The sequence below is a fragment of the Rhyacophila brunnea genome, unplaced genomic scaffold (genome assembly GCF_057557595.1).
Source record: "Rhyacophila brunnea isolate RB1 unplaced genomic scaffold, BYU_Rbru_1.0 scaffold_13, whole genome shotgun sequence".
Lineage (NCBI taxonomy): Eukaryota > Metazoa > Arthropoda > Insecta > Trichoptera > Rhyacophilidae > Rhyacophila > Rhyacophila brunnea.
The window spans coordinates 25,286,669-25,309,837 of NW_028232785.1; the positions used below are offsets into that span (position 1 = coordinate 25,286,669).

At 33.1% G+C, this 23,169-nt stretch overlaps 2 protein-coding genes across 2 annotated transcripts; both read left to right on the forward strand.

The window, feature by feature from the left end:
- Window positions 1-951: 951 nt before the first annotated feature.
- LOC147077041 (uncharacterized) lies at window positions 952-9,946 on the forward strand. Its single transcript, XM_085940975.1, has 5 exons — window positions 952-1,002; window positions 3,666-3,872; window positions 5,847-6,002; window positions 7,852-8,238; window positions 9,851-9,946. Exons 2-5 carry the CDS (start codon window positions 3,792-3,794, stop codon window positions 9,944-9,946), a joined length of 720 nt encoding a protein of 239 aa, XP_085797101.1. The 5' UTR covers window positions 952-1,002; window positions 3,666-3,791.
- A 2,564-nt stretch (window positions 9,947-12,510) lies between these two features.
- Window positions 12,511-22,727, forward strand: LOC147077042 (uncharacterized). Its single transcript, XM_085941420.1, has 4 exons — window positions 12,511-12,702; window positions 17,558-17,704; window positions 19,283-19,438; window positions 21,279-22,727. Exons 1-4 carry the CDS (start codon window positions 12,568-12,570, stop codon window positions 22,431-22,433), a joined length of 1,593 nt encoding a protein of 530 aa, XP_085797546.1. The 5' UTR covers window positions 12,511-12,567; the 3' UTR covers window positions 22,434-22,727.
- Window positions 22,728-23,169: the final 442 nt, after the last annotated feature.

The following is a 23,169-nucleotide window of genomic DNA, read 5'->3' on the forward strand; positions in this document are numbered from 1 at the left end:
TAGCACTAACAGTTTTTACTTTGAAAAACACATCGAATTTTTTGGGTTCAAAATAATATTATGAATAATATGGCCCTGGATTTATTACAATATACAACCATTATTTAACGATTGATGAAAAAGTTGTGAATTGTTATTACTTATAAAAGATCTGTTAGAAAAAACTATCAATGTACTTAATTTATTAATAGTATGCATATTTTTCTGAAATGCTGTTACTCATTATTTGTATTCTTCCATTAATAAACATTTTTTTAGCCGAATAATAACGTAGAATAATACAACACTCATTTGTCACTAAACGTGAAGAAAAATGTAATATTATTATTATAAATACATGTGAAACGAATAATGATACGATGGCATTATTCTCCTGGCTTTGCATGCTATGGCACTGCAAGAGACCATGGTTTTTTTTTACTTAACACCTCGCCGAAAATGTCTCACTTCTTTCAAGATGGAGAGAATAACAATATTATATCCGCCATGTTTTTTTACGACACGAACTTGAAGCTAGCAGTTCCAGTAATACCGAATGTATTACTCCGATTCGTATTTTTTCGTACGTAAATGATGGCACGTTCCCTCTCCAGTCTTCAATATATTTGATTTTTATTATTCCTTTCATTGTTTACGAATATTTTAGAGATAATATTATATTTATTATTGTTGGCAATTAATCATATGGCAATAACTTTGTTTTTCAAATGTCTATTGTCACACTATAGAGATAGTCTATGGTTAAGCCTGACGGCTGCTTTGCTTCTTAGTCTATGCTTGCTACTCCACGTGTTGATAGCTTTAAACGTCGACGACAATCTTTTTACATTTACGAATCAAATAGGTAGGTACCTATATAAAATGGATATACAACGCGATCCAGATGAGAATGATACACACCCTGAAATAGTGCATGTGTTAAATGCGCCAACTAATCGTCCAAACATCCCGGACATTTACATAAAGCGAGAGAATGTCGACGATGCCAGCTGCAGTTTTGTGGTTAGTTTTTAAAAACGTATTTTATGAATTTCATTTTGTGACGCATCACTCTAATATTATGCATAGAGTTTTATTATAACACGAGACATCCTTGATTGTATTTCTGGAACGTTTTTAGTAAGTAGGAAAGTATGGAAGATTTGGTAGCCATTGCAATTGGTTAATATTTTATATTGTGGCCAATTTAAATTACAAAATGGTTTGTCATGTAAGTATAATGTCGGCATTATTTCCCTTGCAAACATGTCTCAGATGTGCGTTTGTCAGTTTAAATGCACACGTTTTCCATCCAAGTTTGAATACCAAAAATATATCTGAAATGTTTTTGTTTTCTGTACAAACGTTTATAAACATGTCTTTATACAACTGTTAAACATGTTTATGAGGTGTCATGTATGTAGCAACTGGATCGTACGGGTTTCAAATAGTAACAAAACCATTTCCTCTCGGCACGTAAAACCTACTTAATAAAATAAATTGGCAGAACAATTACTTAACCTCAAAACGATATTCATTTATTCTTTTGTTCGTGCGAATATTATAAATATGTGTATCGTTTTTACCTCCTTGTGGAATACTGTGATCGCTAAAACTTACCTTGGTACCTACTGAAATTAGTATTACGTGTGTTAATTTAGGATTTTCGGTCCGATTATTAGTACCTAATGAAATCGACTTGCGACACCTGTGATATAGTCAGATTTTTCCATTGAACTGGGAATGATTATTGATTTAGCTTTCCTTACATTTTTGAATGTATACTTCTTTTTGCGCGTTTGGGAAATCAGATCACAGTGTATTTTGAAAAAAAACGCACTCGATTGGATTCGAACCACCGATTGTTCGGTTATCAGCCGAACGCACTACCTTTACGCCACAGTATGTATGATACTGCAATCGTGACGATTATACAGTATAATGTTATTGTTTAGAATAGTTCCGTTGCTTAGGCAGCGAATTTATTATTGTTCGACCATATGCAATTCCTTACTTTAAAAAAACTATTAAACGTCATAGTAGCAGTTGTTACTTTAAAAATAAAAACAACGATACATAATTATATAATTTAGTAATATAAGTTAAAGTGTATAGGAATAAACCATCGGCGTTCCGATAAGCGGTCCTTTTTCTTGAGTATGTAATTTAACATGATAATTAAGAGCTAGTCGAAGAATCTGGTTTATCACAAGTTTTGTTTTTGTTTAGTTACGCCAAAGAAGTATAACTTCTAAAACGCGTACATAAGTACACAACGATTAAAAAAAAATATTGTTGTTTTTTTATTTTATTTCTTATTACTTACTTGTAATTTTTATTCTAAATGTCATGTTGTGAACGTCCTGAATTAATAATTAGTTATGTACTCAACGTGTCTTTTATAAATAAATAAAATAAATTATTGCCAGTGAAACTATATACATACATTTTTTTTAAATGTCACATGCATAACACTTTGACTGACAAAGTATAGTGTGCACTATTTATGTCAGATCTTAACAGCCTACCTCCGCCCTGTGCTGCTAGTTTGTTTAAAATATTATCAACTAAGGGATTTGTTCTTTTGTAAACATAAATCTAATCTTGCTTGTGTAGCAGTAGAGATGGCAACACCGGTGACACGTAAAAATTTGAGCAGAAAATCATGGTAACTAAAATCAACAACCTTATCGCAACAAACGCGAAATAAATTATTGGTGTTTTTACTTTTAATTGTTAATAATCAATCAATATAAAGACATTAAACAACACAACGATTGTTCTAAGCTTGTATAACAATAATAAATATTAATGTCTAACCTAATACGTCAAAATTATTAAAAATATGAAGTTAATTTTGTTTGGAGGCAAGAAAATTTTAATGCCTTGTCTTGCCATGGTCCGTTGCCGACTCAACTAGAACGATACAGTCACAACGACTGGTCCTACCTTTCCGCCCCTCCCGATGTTTTCAATGGATGATCAGTCATTACTAGTCATTGTTCAATAGACTGCACATACTGACGCGTCTGTCGTGTTCATTAACACATCTTCTCCAATAATGTAATGCATAGATCAATGCTACATCTTTTTTGGAAATCGATATTATCACTGGTTTTTGTCAAGACTAGTCTGTTTTTGACAGCTGATGAATAACAGGAATGTATATTAATTATAAATACTTAACACTGATAGTTCATATATTTGATTTGAGATTTTTTTATAAATCAAATTGAAACGAGAAAGGGTGAATCAATATGTCAAGCAATCTGGGATCTGATTTTGACAGCTGAATAGTGGACCACTCGTCGCTTGTGCTGGCTTGAAAATGTGGCTTATTTTGTAGAATAGTTTTTTTATTTTTTCAGAACCCTGTACCGTATTTAGACAATATAAAATCTGAGGCCGATTTTAGCCTAAAACCTAACATGAAGGACGAGTTTGTTAAGGCCATGCATTAGTTGAGGCACGGTCTAAAAAGATCGTTGCTAGGCGATGCGCGGATTGCGGGTGGCGGGTGAAAATGACGCCTGTCAAACGAAATATTATTTGTCATATAAATCCAACATACGTCCATTTTATGTTCTGTTTATTGTTCTATTAGTAACAATAATGATATATTCATTGACATGTTTTCTTTTTAAAGTAAATGGGTAACGTTTTTAGTCATCTTTACACGATTTTAGAATTAATTGACCCGTCGCCATCACGCAGCAAAGTGACGTGTTCCTGGGTCAACATTCTCTCACTGAATGGCAGCGAGTCCAAAATTTCGTCGCTCGTACAGTTGAAAATTATTTGGCGTTTCACTGATGCGTCACCTTAAAGAAGAAGCAAGTCTCTTCAACTATGATGATCCTCAACCTGGTTGCTCGTATTCGGGATGCAACGAGGTAAGTCAAGTAGATATTCGCATAATATGAAAACATCTCGTGCATATATCTACACACTAAAAAAAAACAGTTTGTAGAAAAAAAATACGACACTCGACGAGACTTGAACCTGTATCTGCTGGATTCGCACCAGTATGCTTTTCCAATTAGGCCACGGGCTTTTTAGTTAATTACTACGATTTTAATTAGTAGTTGTTACATGAATCTAAAGAAGGCGCTGCTTAGTCTGAAAAAGGCTATCGTCACGGCTGGTTCCGTCCATAACGACAGTTATATTTACCCTTGTGACATTTCGTTATAATTAATCGAAATGGATACTATAAAACGTGAACCGGGTGTAAAAAGATCTGATGGCGAAGGGATTGCTGCTGCGGCTTGATTAACCCATAGACCATTAGAATAATCCTGATGTTGGCATTTCTATCAAGCAAGAGAATGTCAGCTATTCATTTGAGGTTAGTTTTTAAAAAGTTTAACCGTCTTTCATTGCGTAAGTTTCATTTATTCATGATAATATGGAACATAACGGAATAATGATAATAGTATATGTCGTATTTCTAAAGCGAATCTAAATAAGAATGAAGAAAACCAACAAAAAGCATTTAAAAAAAATACATTTTACATATTTTCACTCACAAGGTTTAGATGTGAATTCGCAAAATGCTTTGACACCGAGCTGTTGGACTACGATTTTAAACATTGACAATGGTCACTTAAACCCATTGCAGACAGATTTTATTTTTCTGGATCACTTAAAAAGGCACACTGACTACTAAAATTGATATAACTCATGTATTATTCATTCATTTCAAATAAACCTTTTAAATATTTATAGGTTTCGAATTTTTCTATTAAGTATTCACATTTTAAGTAACTTTGTGTATAGGTGGAATGAAAAAACATGTCAAATATAACATATATAATTTAGAAAAACACTTTCTGAGAGCATACATTATAACCAATAGAAAAAATCTTTTTTGAAAAAAGTAAGCCAACCCGACGGGGATTCGAACTCCGTATCTCCCAGGTATACGCCCTGATCCGCTGCATTACTGCAGCTACACTACTACATTAATGCAGCGGATCAGGGCGTATACCTGGGAGATACGGAGTTCGAATCCCCGTCGGGTTGGCTTACTTTTTTCAAAAAAGATTTTTTCTATTGGTTATAATGTATGCTCTCAGAAAGTTTTTTTCTAAATTATATATGTTCAATAATCAGAATGGTATATTCTTAAATCTTGTGAATTATTCATTGAATAAAAGAAATAGTTAATTATATATGTCAAATATAGTTTTTTCGCGTTTTTTTGTACAAAATGAAAAAAAAAAAGTCAATGATAGAAGTAAACAATAAAAGGAAGATATACTAAAACTGGAGCTAAATATAAAACTCTTCAAGATATTTAGAAGATGGAGGGCCATTTTATGTTCACTACTGTCTCAAACAACTCATACCTAGCGAACTGATCATTATTTTGACAAATCTAAATAAAAATAGATTTTATAAATCAATTATTTCTTAAAAAAATTATCGGACTGAATATTACTAACATCATAAAATGATAGCTACATCTATTATTAAATAAATTAAACTTTAAAAAAATCAAAATATGATTAAAATTGTTTGATTTTCATCATGTCCTGCATCCTGTAACACCGGCGCCAAATTGGCGCCGACAGGGCGCAATGGGACGTTAAAATCAAAATTGTGAATATTCCTAGTCATATAATTATACCCCGTTTACACGTGCTTTCTATTTACTGCTGACAGGACGTATTATCGTGACTATAACAAGAAAATGCACGTGTAAACATGTAGGAACATGCGAGTTGCAAGATTGCATGCATGAATAAAAAAAACGGAATTTTCTGATTTTACACGCGACAGTTGGCAACGTCACTCTCCTTTCCTTATAGAACAATTTAATTATATCTATATGATAAGTAAGCCTTTTATTTTTTTCATTGCAGACCCCTTCAGAAAACCCGTTCACCATAAAACATAACACTGATTTTGTGGAAACGAATGACGTCAAAGAGGAGTTTACTCAAACCAGTATACTTCCGGTCACTAATGTCGACGCAATTGCAGGAAGCTCTCAAGCACAAGAAAGGACAATCGATCAGGTACCTATTTCCAAAATATATTAATTTGATGAATATAAGGAACTCGTTTCTACCAAGTATGTCAAAGCAAGTTGTACGTGCGTCTTTTTAAACCCTATTTGAAAGTAAGGCAGCGAAATTCTAACATCACTTAACGTGTCCGGAAATTTGTACGTATGCAGTTCAACGTGTCACACTTTACCGTGAAATGTTGTTTCGGAAATATATGGTTTTATATTAAAGACAGTCCTATCTCTTTGGGTCGTATAGTACTGAGTTAAAATTCATGCCGAACAAAAACACGGTTTTCGTCGGTTTATAGTAGGCTAGTGGCAATCAATTTTTGCAAATAGCCGATATACTGAATTATTTGTTAGGTTAGGTTAGGTTTTTATTCTATAATTCATGAATATTGCCAAAATCGGCTATGAAAACAGAGATGACCGTATAATATACGGTTTATATTTCTGATGAGAAAGCTCACGGCGAGCTATGCTATGGTGAAATGTAATATGTACAATTTACTTGTAAAAAGGTTAACAGTTCTGTCGATATTAATAACACTCTGCGCACTCGGGGGAGTGTTTTCTTATTATGTTTGTTCAATATCATAAAAAAAATGTTGCATGTATGTTAGCGTGTCGGTAGGTAAGTAATTACAGCACGTAATTGATCTGATACCCAAAATTACCATAATTTGACAAGTAAGCATTTCATGTAAAAACTACTAAAAAAATACTAATTTCGTCATAACAATATGGGACGTCCTAAGCTTTATTGGTAAAGCACATTGACGCGAATCCGGTGGTTACAGGTTCAAATCCTGTCAAGCGTATTCTATATCTGAGGTGTTTTAAATTGTGCATATTCAATATTATGTTGTTTTATAAGTTTTCTTAGAAATCACACAGGGTGTTGTCATTTCATGATAATTTTAATGTATTTTCATTCTATTAAAAAAAAACATCCAGGTTTATGAAAACGATAAATGCATTGTGTTACCGATGACATTTTTCTAATAGGTGAAACGTACCATCACGTCACGTGTAGTCATTCTCTTCAATGACTACACGTGACTTAGTCTATGGTTTCGTCATTCCGCAATATATTTTGAATTATCAAAATAAATCCAACAATGGAAATTGTCAACTCGAGTAGTTCTTTTCAATTGCGAATAGAAGACTGAAACTGTTTCCCTTCAAAGTTATCGATGAATAAAATAATGAAGTGAAATAGAGCATGGGTCAAGCAATTATTGATTCAAATTACGTACTGCAATTTCAATTTACTCGCTCTTTTTAAATAAACATTTCTATATGGGCAACTATTTATTATTACAAAAACAACCGACTGTTTTTGTTTGGTAGATAAATAAATGGTCAGATACCCAAACCATAAATGACTTTTTTGATCTTTTATTTTCTTGAGAGAAAACTTTAACGAAAAAATAAATTCGTTATGGTAACATCAATAATGTTTTTTTTGCAATAATGCAATTTTTTGAATTATCATTCCTGATTAATGTTAATTTCAATTAATTTTAACAGTTTCGACGTGTGTATAAGTAAAAATGACTTAAGCATAGCTAATATTTTGAACAGAATTTAGCCAGGACACCATAGAGAATAGGTATACGTACAGTAACCGCGCGTGCGCGATGGTAATATGTTCACCCCATATTTAGATCACATGTCAACGAAGAGATTCACTGAATTTTTACAGTCTGCTCTTACGAAGATGTTATATAATGTTTTACTTAAATCTATATATAATATAAATATAAGAAAATAGTTTCCACCTGTAATATTGTCGAATTGTTGAGATTTTTTTTGACTTTAATGTTTTCACTCATGTTTATTTTGATTTTCAGGTGTTGCCATTAGTCTTGAAACAAGAAAGGGAAACCGATTCATATGGAATTCAACATAATGGATTATCTGTAATAAGATCCAAAGAAATCTCCGACAAAATTAAATTGCATCAATATCAGCACACCCTACCTGACATGGTTGACATTCAGTCCGCTCTGCCGTATGATGAAATCGAGATCCACGACCATAATATCAAAAAAGAAATTGCCCTTGCAACTCAAGAAGTCTGTCTGGTGTTAAATCGACTTTCATTTCATAACAAGAATTTTGTGTGTGGAATGTGCTTTGCTTTTTTCTCATCTGAAAAAAATCTTATAAATCACAAGATTGTGCATAACCTTTCTACATATGATAACGATCAAGATAAAATTGAAAACAAGACATCCGTTTTCAATAATAGCAACCAAAAAATAACAAAATTTAGTCGTACAGGTCACTTAGAGATACATAATATGGTTCTTAGTGCCGAAAAGCCATTTAAATGCGATTCATGCGATTATAAATGTAATAAGTCAAGTCGCTTGAAGACGCATAATATGGTTCATAGTGTCAAGAAGCCTTTCAAATGCGATGCATGTGATTACAGATGTAGACTTGTCTCTAGCCTAAAGATACATAAAATGGTTCATAGTGACGAAAAGCCTTATAAATGCGATTCATGTGATTATAAATGTAATCAGTCAGGTCACTTAAGGAGACATAAAATGGTTCATAGTGGCGAGAGGCTTTTCAAATGCGATTCTTGTGAATATAAATGTAAGAGCTCCGCTTATTTGAAGATACATAAAATGGTTCATAGTGGCGAAAAGCCTTTCAAATGCCATTCCTGTGATTATAAATGTAATAAATACGCTTATTTGAAGATACATAAAATAGGTCCGCTTCTTTAAAGATGCATGAAATGGTTCATAGTGGCGAAAAACCTTTCAAATGCGATTCATGTGATTACAGATGTAATCGTGTTTCTAGCCTTAAGATACATAAAATGGGTCATAGTGACGAAAAGCCTTACAAATGCGATTCGTGTGAATATAAATGTAATCAGTCAGGTCACTTAAAAATACATAAAATGGTTCATAGTGGCGAGAGGCTTTTCAAATGCGATTCTTGTGAATATAAATGTAATAGCTCCTCTCATTTGAAGATACATAAAATGGTTCATAGTGGAGAAAAGCCTTTCAAATGCGATTCCTGTGATTATAAATGTAATAAACACGCTTATTTGAAGATACATAAAATGGTTCATAGTGGCGAAAAGCCTTACAAATGCGATTCATGTGATTACAGGTGTAATCATGTTTCTAGTTTAAAGAAACATAAAATGGTTCATAGTGGCGAAAGGCTTTCAAATGCCAATCTTGTTAACACAAATATAATAAGGCCGCTATCTTAATACACAGAATGTTTCGTAATGGTGAGAAACCATTTAATTGCGATTCCTAGTAGGTTAAAAATACATAAAATGGTTCATAGTGGCAAAAAACCTTTTAAATGCTATTCATGTGATTACAGATGCATTCAATCCGCTAACTTAAAGATACATAAAATGGTTCAAAGTTGTGAAAAGCCTTTTAAATGAGTTGACGTGAGTACAAATGTACCAATTATGGTAACCTAAACAAACATAAAATGATTCATAATGGTTAAAAAAAAATTATTGCGATTCTTTGATTATATAACTTTGACATCTAGTAAACTAATAATATGTAAAATAGTTTTTAGCGATAGAATTAGAAATGTATAGTATTGAAAACTTCAAAGACTCATCAAAACGTTTATTAAGTTTAAAATCATTTGAAATGCAGTTGGTTTGCTGTTTTCAATCTTATAAAATGTTTCACCTTTTAAATGTTTTTTTTTTTTGTGTCCTAAACCTAGAATGAACCATATCGTGTATCCCTAAAAGTGCCCCATACGAGAATGACAATGCAGCCTTTATAGTAGATTGAAAAGACATAAAATCGTTTATAGTGTAAATTTGAAATATCCGTATTGAAGGTTATTAAGAGACTGAATGTAGCTGACTGCCATTCGTACAGAAGAAGTCCAATATGTCTGAGGGTGGAAGTAGTCCTCAGACAGTGCAATGTGTAGATAGCAGTTAATTTAGCAGAATTTGTAATTTGTGTTAAGGGATAATAAATTTGGGGAATTACTTTTATACGCATCAAAACCTTCTGATTCTATTCATTACCTACCCCTCATCACACCATCCCTTACCACATGTCTAATAATTAATATTCTTTGGATTAAAATTTTCTGTATTCTCAGCTTGGTCATTAAACTTTCCTAAAGTACCTACCTAGTCAGACCAAAAAATGATCTGAACACAACAAAAAGCAATCATTTTTGCAGATATAAAAATGGATTTGGTAAAATTTTTGTACATGACGTTTGGCAACATAATTTATTTTGTACTGAAAAATGTCGCGCAGAACGAAAGTATTTTGCTTACGAATGTTATTATTTTATTGATTCTTTGTAGGTTTTTGTTTTACGTGTTATTTTTTAAGTGTATTTTGTATTTGTCCTAGTTTTTTTAGATTTGTTCTATTTTTTTTAACTCTATGACCTAAATTCCCCTCTAAATCCTAATGTTAGGTTAGCCTAACTATGTTAATATTACTATTATCACCCATCTGTGAAAACTTAACTAGTTAAGTAACTGTCGTTCTGTATTTTTAACTATGTAGTTATAGCATTCTAACTGATATAATAATAAATTCCTGTATAATTAAAAATATATTAAATATCATATTAGTGTATTAAACTATTAATAAGAATTTTAAGTGTTTGTCTATTTCTAATAAATGAGTGAATTAAAAAAATTCTTTTGATATCCTGGCCCTTACTAGGCAGGCTGCTGTTACACACCCAAATGGACCCCGTTTGGGGATGTCTCTGTGGATCTAGAGAGGGCCGATCCATTATCAAGCCGACACACAGTAAGGGTTATTTGCGAACATAAATAATAATAAAACAGCCAATGCTTTGCAATGCAATGCCGCCAGAAGACGTAAAACACCTTCCTGAGCGAGAAGAGGAAGCATCTTCTCCATCTCTGACTTTACGGGAGATGACACAGCCCTGACAATAAACTACTTAGTCCATCTTAAAATATAATGTTTATATTGTTTTCACTGTAAATAAGAGAAAAAAAACTTAATATTTTCTTAAAATTTAATCTTTAAAATTTAATATTTTCGGATAGGTATGTATGTAAAATATCTGGTTTGTAAAATTTTCCGTTTCGCGGGCTGTATATTATTCAAAGAATATAAGTGGACATTACTCATCCAGTGTTAGGGCTCAAGAGACAATTACACACATAGAGGTTAGCCAAAAGGCGTTGGATCGATGAGATAATCAAATCAGCAATATGTGACAATGAACGAGTAATGAGAAATATAGTAGGTCCAGTTGCTGAGATACCTAATATTAAATAAATCTTGCGGTCATCGCAAACTAAAGTGAGGTTAAATAATTTTTCTTGAATTTAAGCTATTCGTGGCCATGGGAGAATAAACGATATATTGTAATAAAATCATTATGGGGAGTTTATATTCAGCTGCCAAGCATATTTTTATTAGGAAATAATATATTGGAGAACCTAATAGACATATTATTATAATAGGTAGTCTTCCGATGCAAATGTTAGGACTTCTCTAGAAGATGTCGTTTGCAGACAACCGTACTATAATAAGTATAGTATCTGTACTAAAATTTCAGACTACGTAACATAGGTAAATTACAATTAATTTTTGATTTGTGCCCATCTGCTGCTGCTTTTTTGTAAGACATTTGATATAGGTACGTGCTTGCAGCATTGTTTCTGAGAGAGGAAGCGCTACATTAACATTGTCATCTCCGGAAGATGCGGGAGGGTCTGACGTAAGTTCTGGTACCCCTCCCGGACCTTTAATAGTGTGGCAGATGAGGTAGGTAGATTTTGTCTTGCTGCTCTTCTTTCGTGGACATGCTTGATTGACAACGCGGATTTCAAGAATAACGGCGTATTTTATTAGACGAGAATTATTCATTGATTAGATACAGCAAGTTACAGCGTAGATTATGTACATGTAACAAAAATATTTAAAAAATAAACAAATTCGCGCGGTGGCGCGTCGGTTACTCTGAGCCAAGAAGAGACAAGGCCCGAATGAATCATTTTTTTGGGAGCCAGGTCAATTCCCGGCAACAAAAAAATAGTACCTTGAGAGATATCCCGAGCTCTGGGCTAGCTCAGGGTATTGGTTGAACTTTACTCATGATTCACAAAATTAGATTAAATAAAAGTATTTTTTTTTTGTAAGCACGTGGCTTTGTATTTTTGTATTTTAAGAGTTATTATTTTTTTTTACAAGAGAGGAACTTATGTTAAACAGTGACATGTATTTATTATTATCGTTTCTATAGTTCCTTAAGCTTAGTCCCTTAATTTACTATATCTTAATACCACTTTATATTCTAATAATTAATAACCGACATAAGTTTTATTTTTGACGCGAGAGTTTAAGAACTCGACTCTACGTCTGCTCGTGATTTCGTTTTTTTTTTACTGAGTTTTATCGCTCGCGTGATAATTTGGCGAGTACAGTTACCGCAAAAGTGCTTTCATGCTGACTCTCTTACATCTTTTATATCCATCTCTTCGTCAAAAATAGTGGCTGTCATAAATAATTCTTAATGGATATAAAACAAGAATAGGATATAAAATGGAAACAAAACAAGAACCAGGTGTTTACGAGTTTGAACAAATACATGGAAACGATAATGGAGAATGTTTCAATGGCTCTATAAAGCTGTCAAACAGTCCGGACAAACGACAAAATGAACATGCTAGTTTTGAGGTTAGTTTATTCTCCTATAGATTGTTTCCAATCATGGCATTAACAGCTTCATACTTACTTATTGTCATGCACTAACGTAGGTATGCAGGTTGTACCTCGCTTTTCTCATTTTTTGCTACCCGGAATACATAGGTGACCGTCAAATGCGGCGTTGTCCTCTGCTACGATTACCTACCATTGATTTTTCCTTGGATGACAATTTGGGGAAACGCTGTACTTTTGTCCTCACGCTTTGTGGCCGAGGTTCTGTAGTATTCTGGTCAAAAAGTATTGAAAAACTACGCGGAATTTCTAGGCCCTTCCCCATTTTATTGAGAATCTTGACAATATTAATTTGTCACCAGTCCAAGGAATTTTGAGGAAGCCTCATCTCTCCGTAACTTCTCCTGGCTTAGCGTCCATATATCCATGACATAGGAAAGGATTGAGAACATAACATAGCTTCACGCATGTATTTAATTAAAAAAAGCACATTATTAATTATTAGCTAAGTTTATGGTAAAATTGACTGATATTATTACGTTACAATTTGTTTGAAAGAAAGGTTGTACATAATAATTCCATCAAACCGCATCGCAACACACTCAGTCTTAATCAAGCGTATCACGAGACCCTACGTTTGACTGTGAAGCATCAGCAGTTGTTTATGTCTGGAATGTCTCAGGACCAGATGCCCAAGATTGTGGTCGTCACGCACTCAAGTCTGCTTTGACTGAGACTTAATTTAATACAAGTGCCGATTAGAGAGAAGAGCTCGGAGAATTGACAAAAATACCTATACGAGTTGAATTGATTTACACACAGGTACTTAAGTAATATGCAGGGCTCGAAATGGACCAGAGCGCCGTTCCTGTCCGTGAAATCGGTAAAATTATCGCTCCGTCTCGTGAAAACAATAATTTGACCGTCTGAGCTAGATAAGCTATAATAATAGAATAACTAACACACTTATTTTTATGAAATACACATAAAATTTGATAAATGTGTAAATATCTTCAGCAAACTGTCGTGCGCACCGTTTCGTAAACTTTTCCATTTCGAGCGCTGGTAATATGTAAAAAACTGAAACAATACGGATATACTAAACTATGTGGAAAGGTCTTCACGTCCGTAATAAGATACCGCAAATTGTTGGCCTTTATGGCGACCAGGTTGGACGGCCGGATGGGCCAAACAGCTGGTTGGATTGACTTGAGCGTCCCTTCCCTTTCGGAGCATATTCTCGGACATGCCCAGATGATGTGGTTTGCATCCTGCATAATGTCGTCTGGAGAATAATCCATGTAGTCACCTCAAAAAACATGGTATCGACACCATTTCTGATTATTTTTATAAATCGGTGATTTTGCTATCACCTTTCCATAGATGGCATCATCCAATTTGTAGTAGATACTGAGCTATCTTAGTAGCTACACTTACCCCAAAGTTACACTTACTCCGACTCACCTTATGTTAAATAGATAAAATATTGTAATTAACTATATAATCAAATTTTCATCATACCTACCTGTATTTTGTGTCTAACAAGTTTATATAAACAAGTAATTTAATATACAATATGTCAAAAACGACACTTTTATTTCATAAAATATTTATAAAATTATAAAATATATATATAATGAACATTTGTGTAAACATATTTAACATTTTTATCTAAACAATTATTCTTACTATGTTATTTTATATAGAACAATACGTAAAAACAAGACCATATTTTTTATTCCAAGATTTCCTATTTGCTATTAACTGATTTGTGTTTAATTTTTCAAAATATAGCGTTTTTTTGTTAATAAAAGTAAAATACTTAGTTCCTTTTTGCATTATTCTTTCTTACTCTGAACTCTAATAAAGTTTTTATTGCGGGAACTTTGTATAATGAAAATACGTTTATTATAAATTGGTTGTAAGCTGAAGTTTGATAAAAAATATACTCAGTGGGGTGTTTTTATGTCCGAGTATGGCCCATTTGCAAGAAAAGTGTACCTAATTTCATTGCGATAAAACTTACGTTCACAAAACGAGTACGCACTGACATTTGTGTGCTCGTTTTGTGGGAGGAATCCAATCTCTTTGAGAAAAACGAATATTTACACGTGTGTACAATGTTTCGTGTATCTCCTTTCACCATATGCATGCTTCCTTTCTCATAATATTATTTGAACAATGGAAATATAGATTTTTATCATTCTTTTCATTGTTTACGAATATTTTAGAGATAATATATTTATCATAATATGGCAATAACTTTGTTTTGGTAAAACGGCTATTGTCACCCTATCTAGATTAGTCTATGGTCAAGCTTGACGTCTGCACTGCTACATAGTCTATGTCTGCTACTCCACGTGTTGATAACTTTAAACGTAGACAATCTTTTTTACATTTACGAATCAAAAAGGTACATAAAATGGATATCAAGCGCGAACTAGATGGAAGTGATTCACACGCTGAAATAGTGCCTTTGTTATATGCGTCAACAAAACGTCTAAACATTTCTGACACTTACATAAAGCGAGAGAATGTCGACGATGCCAGCTGCAGTTTTGAGGTTAGTTTTTAAAAACGTATTTTCTGAATTATTTCATTTTGTGACGCATCACTCTAATAATAGTATGCATAGAGTTTTATTATAACACGAGACATTTTTGATTGTATTTCTGGAATATTTTTAGTAAGTTCGGTAGATTTGGTAGCCATTGCAATTAGTTAATATTTTATATTGTGGCCAATTTAAATTACAAAATGGTTTGTCATGTAAGTATAATGTCGGCATTATTTCCCTTGCAAACATGTCTCAGATGTGCGTTTGTCAGTTTAAAAGCACACGTTTTCCATCCGAGATTGATACCAAAAATATATCTGAAATGTTTTTGTTTTCTGTATAAACGTTTGTAAACAAGTCTTTATGCAACTTTTAAACATGTTTATAAGGTGTCAGGTATGTAGGAACTGGATCGTACGGGTTTCAAAATAAATAGTAACAAAAAGATTTCCTCTCGGCACGTAAAACCTACCTATATAAAGTTGTCAGAACAATTACCTAACCTCAAAACGATATTCCTTTATTCTTTTTTTCGTGCGAATATTATAAGTATGTGTATCGTTTTTACCTCCTAGTGGAATACTGTGATCGCTAAAACGTACCTTGGTATTTTCGGTCCGATTATTAGTACCTAATGAAATCGACTTGCGACACCTGTAATATTGTCAGATTTTTCCATTGGACTGAGAATGATTATTGATTTAGCTTTCCTTACATTTTTGAAGCTATACTTCTTTTTGCGTGTTGGGAAATCAGATCAGAGTGTATTTTCGGCGTGTGACATGTAACACATAATTTATTCTTTCACACGAAAAAAAACGCACTCGATTGGATTCAAACCACCGATTGTTCGGTTATCAGCCGAACGTACTACCTTTACGCCACAGTATGATACTGCGATCGTTACGATTATACAGTATAATATAATAGTTTAAAAATTTTCCGTTGCCTAGGTAGCGAATTTATTATTGTCGGCCATTTGCAATTCGTTACCTAAACAAACTATTAAACGTCATAGTGGCGTGGCAGTTGTTAGGTACTTTAAAAATAAAAAAAACAACGATAAATAAATATATAATTTAGTACATAATAATATAAGTTAAAGTGTGTAGAAATAAACCAACGGCGTTCTAATAAGCGGTCTTTTTTCTTGAGTGTGTGATTTAATTTATTTTATTTCACTTGTACCAAAGTTTTTTTTTGCTTTGTTTTTTTTTCTAATTGATTATTAATTTTTATTCTAAATGTCATGTTGTGAACGTCCTGAATTAATATTTTGTAATGTACACAACGTGTCTTTTTAAATAAATAAATAAGTTTATTGCCAGTGAAACTATATACATACATTTTTGAATTTACATAATTTAAAAATACCACATGCATAACACTTTGACTGACAAAGTTTGGTGTGCACTATTTATGTCAGATATTAACAGCCCTCCTTCAACCCTGTGCTGCTGGTTTGCTTAAAATATTATCAACTGGGGTTTGTTATTTTCTAACATTAATCTTATTTTTCTCGTGTAGCAGTAGAGATGGCAACACCGGCGACATGTGAAAATTTGAGCAGAAAACCATGGCAACTATAATCAACAACCTAATCGCAACAAACTCGAAACGAATTATTGGTGTTTTTACTGTTAATAGTTATTAATCAATTAATATAAAGACATTGAATATCACAACGATTGTTCTAAGCTTGTATAACAATAATAAATATTAATGTCTAACCTAATACGTTAAAATTATTAAAAATATGAACTTAATTTTGTTTGTAGGCAAGAGAATTTTATTGCCTTGTCTTTCCATTGTCCATTGCCGACTCAAGTAGAAAGCCGATACAATCACAACGACTTGTCCTACCTTTCCGCCCATCCCGTTGTTTTCTATGGATGATCAGTCATTACCAGACATTGTTCAATCGAGTGCACATACTGACGCGTCTGCCGTGTTCATTAACACATCTTCTCAAATAATGTAATGCATAGATCAATGCTACATATTTTTTGGAAATCGATATTACCACCGGTTTTTGTGTGAAGACTAGTCTGTTTTTGACAGCTGATGAATAGCAGGAATGTATATTATTTATACTGATAGGTAGTTCATATATTTGATATGGGATTTTTTTATAATTCAATTTGAAACGAGAAAGGGCGAATCAATATGTCAAGCAATCTGGGATCTGATTTTGACAGCTGAACAGTGGACCACTCGTTGCTTGTGCAAAAAGATATGCTCAGGCTTAATTAATCTAAAGATGGCGCTCGCTTAAAAATGTGCTTTGTTTTGTAGAATAGTTTTTTATTTTTTCAGAACCCTGTACCGTATGTGGACAATGTAAAATCTGTGACTGATTTTAGCCTAGAACCTAACATGAAGGACGAGCTTGTTAAAGAAGAAGCTAGTCTCTTCAATTATGATGATCCTCAACCTGGTTGTTCGTGTTCGGGACGCAACGAGGTAAGTCAAGTAGATATCCGCATAATATGAAAACATCTCGTGCATATATCTACACACTAGGAAAAATCAGTTTGTAGAAAAAAAAATTTGACACACGACGAGACTTGAACCTGCATCTGCTGGATTCGCACCAGTATGCTTTTCCAATTAAGCCACAGACTTTTTAGTTAATTACTACGATTTTAACTAGTAGTTGTTACATGAATCTTAAGATGGCGCTGCTTAGTCTGAAAAAGGCTATCGTCACGGCTGGTTCCGTCCATAACGACAATTATATTATTTTACCCGTGTGACATTTCGTTATAAATAATCGAAATGGATACTATAAAACGTGAACCGGGTGTGAAAGGATCCGATGGCGAAGGGCAGCATTGATTTGATGCACCCGCAGACCATTCAAATAACCCTGATGTTGGCATTTCTGTCAAGCAAGAGAATGTTGATGATGGCAGCTATTCATTTGAGGTTAGTTTTTAAAAAGTTAAACCGTCTTTCATTGCGTAAGTTTCGTTTATTCATGATAATGTGGAACATAACGGAATAATAATAATAATATATGTCGTATTTCTAAAGCGAATCTAAATTAGAATGAAGAAAACCAACAAAAAGCATTTAAAAAAAATACATTTTACATATTTTCACTCACAAGGTTTAGCTGTGAATTCGCAAAATGCTTTGACACCGAGCTGTTAGACCACGATTTTAAACATTGACGATGGTATCTTAAACCTAGTGCAGACAGATTTTATTTTTCTGGATCACTTAAAAAGGCAAACTCATGTATTATTCATTCATTTCAAATATTTTTTTTAAATATTTATAGGTTTTGAATTTTTCTATTAAGTATTCACATTTTAAGTAAACTTTGTGTATAGGTGGAATGAAAAAAACATGTAAAATATAGTTTTTTGGGTTTTTTTGTACAAAATGACATAGATAAAAAGTCAATGATTGAAGTAAACAATAAAAGGAAGATATAGTAAAACTGGAGCTAAATATAATACTCTTCAAGATATTTAGAAGATGGAGGGCCATTTTATGTTTACTACTGTTTCAAACACCTCATACCTAGCGAACTGATCATTATTTTGACAAATTTAAATAAAAATAGATTTTATAAATCAAATATTTCTTAAAAAATATATCGGACTGAATATAACTTACATCATAAAATGATAGCTACATCTAATATTAAGTAAATTCATTTTAAAAAAATCAAAATATAATTAAAATTGTTTGATTTTCATCATGCCCTGCATCCTGTAACACCGGCGCGAAATTGGCACCGATAGGGCGTGATGGGACGTTAAAATAAAAATTGTGAACATTCCTAGTCATATCATTACACCCGTTTACATGTGCTTGGATTTACTGCTGACAGTACGTATTATCATGACTATAACAAGAAAATGCACGTGTAAACATGTAGGAACATGCGAGTTGCAAAATTGCATGCATGAATAAAAAAAACGGAAGCTTCTGAATTTTCACGCGACAGTTGACAACGTCACTCTCCTTTCCTTATAAAACAATTTAATTATATTTAAATGATAAGTTAGCCTTTTTTTTTCATTGCAGACCCCTTCAGAAAATCCGTTCACCATAAAACATAACACTGATTTTGTGGAAACGAATGACGTCAAAGAGGAGTTTACTCAAACCAGTATACTTCCGGTCACTAATGTCGACGCAATTGCAGAAAACTCTCAAGCACATGAAAGGACAATCGATCAGGTACCTATTTCCAAAATATATTAATTTGATGAATATAAGGAACTCGTTTCTATCAAGTATGTTAAAGCAAGTTGTACGTGCGTCTTTTTAAACCCTATTTGAAAGTAAGGCAGCGAAATTCTAACATCACTTAACGTGTCCGGAAATTTGTACGTATGCAGTTCAACGTGTCACACTTTACCGTGAAATGTTGTTTCGGAAATATATGGTTTTATATTAAAGACAGTCCTATCTCTTTGGGTCGTATAGTACTGAGTTAAAATTCATGCCGAACAAAAACACGGTTCTCGTCGGTTTACAGTAAGCTAGTGGCAATCAATTTTTTTCAAATAGCCGATATACTGAATTATTTGTTAGGTTAGGTTAGGTTTCCATTCTATAATTCATGAATATTGCCAAAATCGGCTATGAAAACAGAGATGACCGTATATTATACGGTTTATATTTCTGATGAGAAAGCTCACGGCGAGCTATGCTATGGTGAAATGTAATATGTACAATTTACTTGTAAAAAGGTTAACAGTTCTGTCGATATTAATACCACTCTGCGCACTCGGGGGAGTGTTTTCTTATTATGTTTGTTCAATATCATAAAAAAAAATGTTGCATGTATGTTAGCGTGTCGGTAGGGAACTAATTGCGGCACGTCATTGATCTGATTTACCGTAATTTGACAAGTAAGCATTTCATGTAAAAACTACTAAAAAAATACTAATTTCGTCATAACAATATGGGACGTCCTTAGCTATATTGGTAAAGCACATTTGCGCGAATCCGGTGGTTACAGGTTCAAATCCTGTCAAGCGTATTCTATATCTGAGGTGTTTTAAATTGTGCATATTCAATATTATGTTGTTTTATAAGTTTTCTTAGAAATCACACAGGGTGTTGTCATTTCATGATAATTTTAATGTATTTTCATTCTATTAAAAAAAAACATCCAGGTTTATGAAAACGATAAATGCATTGTGTTACCGATGACATTTTTCTAATAGGTGAAACGTACCATCACGTCACGTGTAGTCATTCTCTTCAATGACTACACGTGACTTAGTCTATGGTTTCGTCATTCCGCAATATATTTTGAATTATCAAAATAAATCCAACAATGGAAATTGTCAACTCGAGTAGTTCTTTTCAATTGCGAATAGAAGACTGAAACTGTTTCCCTTCAAAGTTATCGATGAATAAAATAATGAAGTGAAATAGAGCATGGGTCAAGCAATTATTGATTCAAATTACGTACTGCAATTTCAATTTTTGCTCGCTCTTTTTTAATAAACATTTCTATATGGGCAACTATTTATTATTACAAAAACAACCGACTGTTTTTGTTTGGTAGATAAATAAATGGTCAGATACCCAAACCATAAATGACTTTTTTGATCTTTTATTTTATTGAGAGAAAACTTTAACGAAAAAATAAATTCGTTATGGTAACATCAATAATGTTTTTTTTGCAATGAAATTTTTTGAATTATCATCCTGATTAATGTTAATTTCAATTAATTTTGACAGTTTCGACGTGTGTATAAGTAAAAATGACTTAGGCATAGCTAATATTTTGAACAGAATTTAGCCAGGACACCATAGAGAATAGGTATACGTACAGTAACCGCGCGTGCGTTATGGTAATATGTTCACCCCATATTTAGATCACATGTCAACGAAGAGATTCACTGAAATTTACAGTCTGCTTTTATGAAGATGTTATATAATGTTTTACTTAAATCTATATATAATATAAATATAAGAATATACTTTCCACCTGTGATATTGTCGAATTGTTGAGATTTTTTTTGACTTTAATGTTTTCACTCATGTTTATTTTGATTTTCAGGTGATGCCATTAGTCTTGAAACAAGAAAGGGAAACCGATTCATATGGAATTCAACATAATGGATTATCTGTAGTAAGATCCAAAGAAATCTCCGACAAAATTAAATTGCATCAATTTCAGCACACCCTACCTGACATGGTTGACATTCAGTCCGCTCTGCCGTATGATGAAATTGAAATCCACGAACATGCCATCAAAAAAGAAAATGCCCTTGAAACTCAAGAAGTATGTCTGGTGTTAAATCGACTTTCATTTTATAACAAGAATTTTGTGTGTGGAATGTGCTTTGCTTTTTTCTCATCTGAAAAAATTCTTATCAATCACAAGATTGTGCATACCCTTTCTACATATGATAACGATCACGATATAATTGAAAACAAGAGATCCGTTTTCAATAATAGCAACCAAAAAATAACAAAATTTAGTCGTCCAGGTCTTTTAGAGATACATAAAATCGTTCATAGTGGCGAAAAGCCTTACAAATGCGATACATGTGATTACAGGTGTAATCAGTCCAATTATTTAAAGAAACATAAAAAAGTTCATAGTGGCGAAAAGCCTTTCAAATGCGATTTATGTGAATATAAATGTAAAAGATCCGCTTCCTTGAAGATTCATAAAATGGTTCACAGTGGCGAAAAGCCTTTCAAATGCGATTTATGTGATTATAAATGTAAAAGATCCGCTTCCTTGAAGATTCATGAAATGGTTCATAGTGGCGAAAAGCCTTTCAAATGTGATTCCTGTGATTTTAAATGTAATAGGTCCGCTTCTTTGAAGAGACATAAAATGCTTCATAGTGGCGAAAAGCCTTTTAAATGCGATTCATGTGATTACAGATGTAACCATGTTTCTAGTCTAAAGATACATAAAATGGGTCATAGTGACGAAAAGCCTTACAAATGCGATTCATGTGATTACAGGTGTAAACAGTCCACTGATTTAAAGCAACATAAAATAATTCATAGTGGCGAAAAGCCTTTCAAATGCGATTCCTGTGATTACAAATGTAATAGGTACGCCTATTTAAAGATGCATAAAATGGTTCATAGTGGCGAAAAACCTTTCAAATGCGATTCATGTGATTACAGATGTCATCATGTTTCTAGCCTAAAGAAACATAAAATGGTTCATAGTGGCGATAAGGTTCTTTAATGCGATTCGTGTTAATACTGTAATTCGTGTTAATAATGTAATAAGGCCGCTATCTTATTCTAATCTTATCTGTCATAATGGTGAGAAACCATTTAATTGCGATTCCTAGTAGGGAAAAAATACATAAAATGGTTCATAGTTCAATCAAAAGATCTTGGCGCGAATGCGTGGAAGATGAGAAGCATTTTCACAGTCAAATAATAAACGCATATATTTCGATTTCCGCAAAAGTTATTGATATTATATAAAATTTAGCCCCAAGTATTCCCCAAATAAAAATTACCGTTTTCGACCATTTCGGTGTATTATTGTTCACTTCCAAGTTGAAATGACAGACGATGTCAAACACCACCATCCTGAGCGAGAAGAGGAAGCATCTTCTCCCCCTCTGACTTGACGGGAGATGACACTGCCCTGACGATAAACTACTTAGTCCATCTGAAAATATATCTCTTAAAATATATCGCGTCTTCTGCGCTTTGCCGATGACATAGTAATTTTGTCGCAAGACTCGGAAGACCTCCAAAGCCGAATGCAGGAACTCGCTTAAGTAAGCAACAAAGTAGGTTTGAAAATAAATGTAACAAAGACGAAAGTCATGTTTAACTGCTTTGCGGGCCAAAAAGAGATACATATCAATGGCACTCAGCTCGAACAGGTGAAAAGCTACATATCTCATGGAATAACACACCAATTCAAAATAGTGTGTTTTATGTTTTTTGAGATATTATATAAC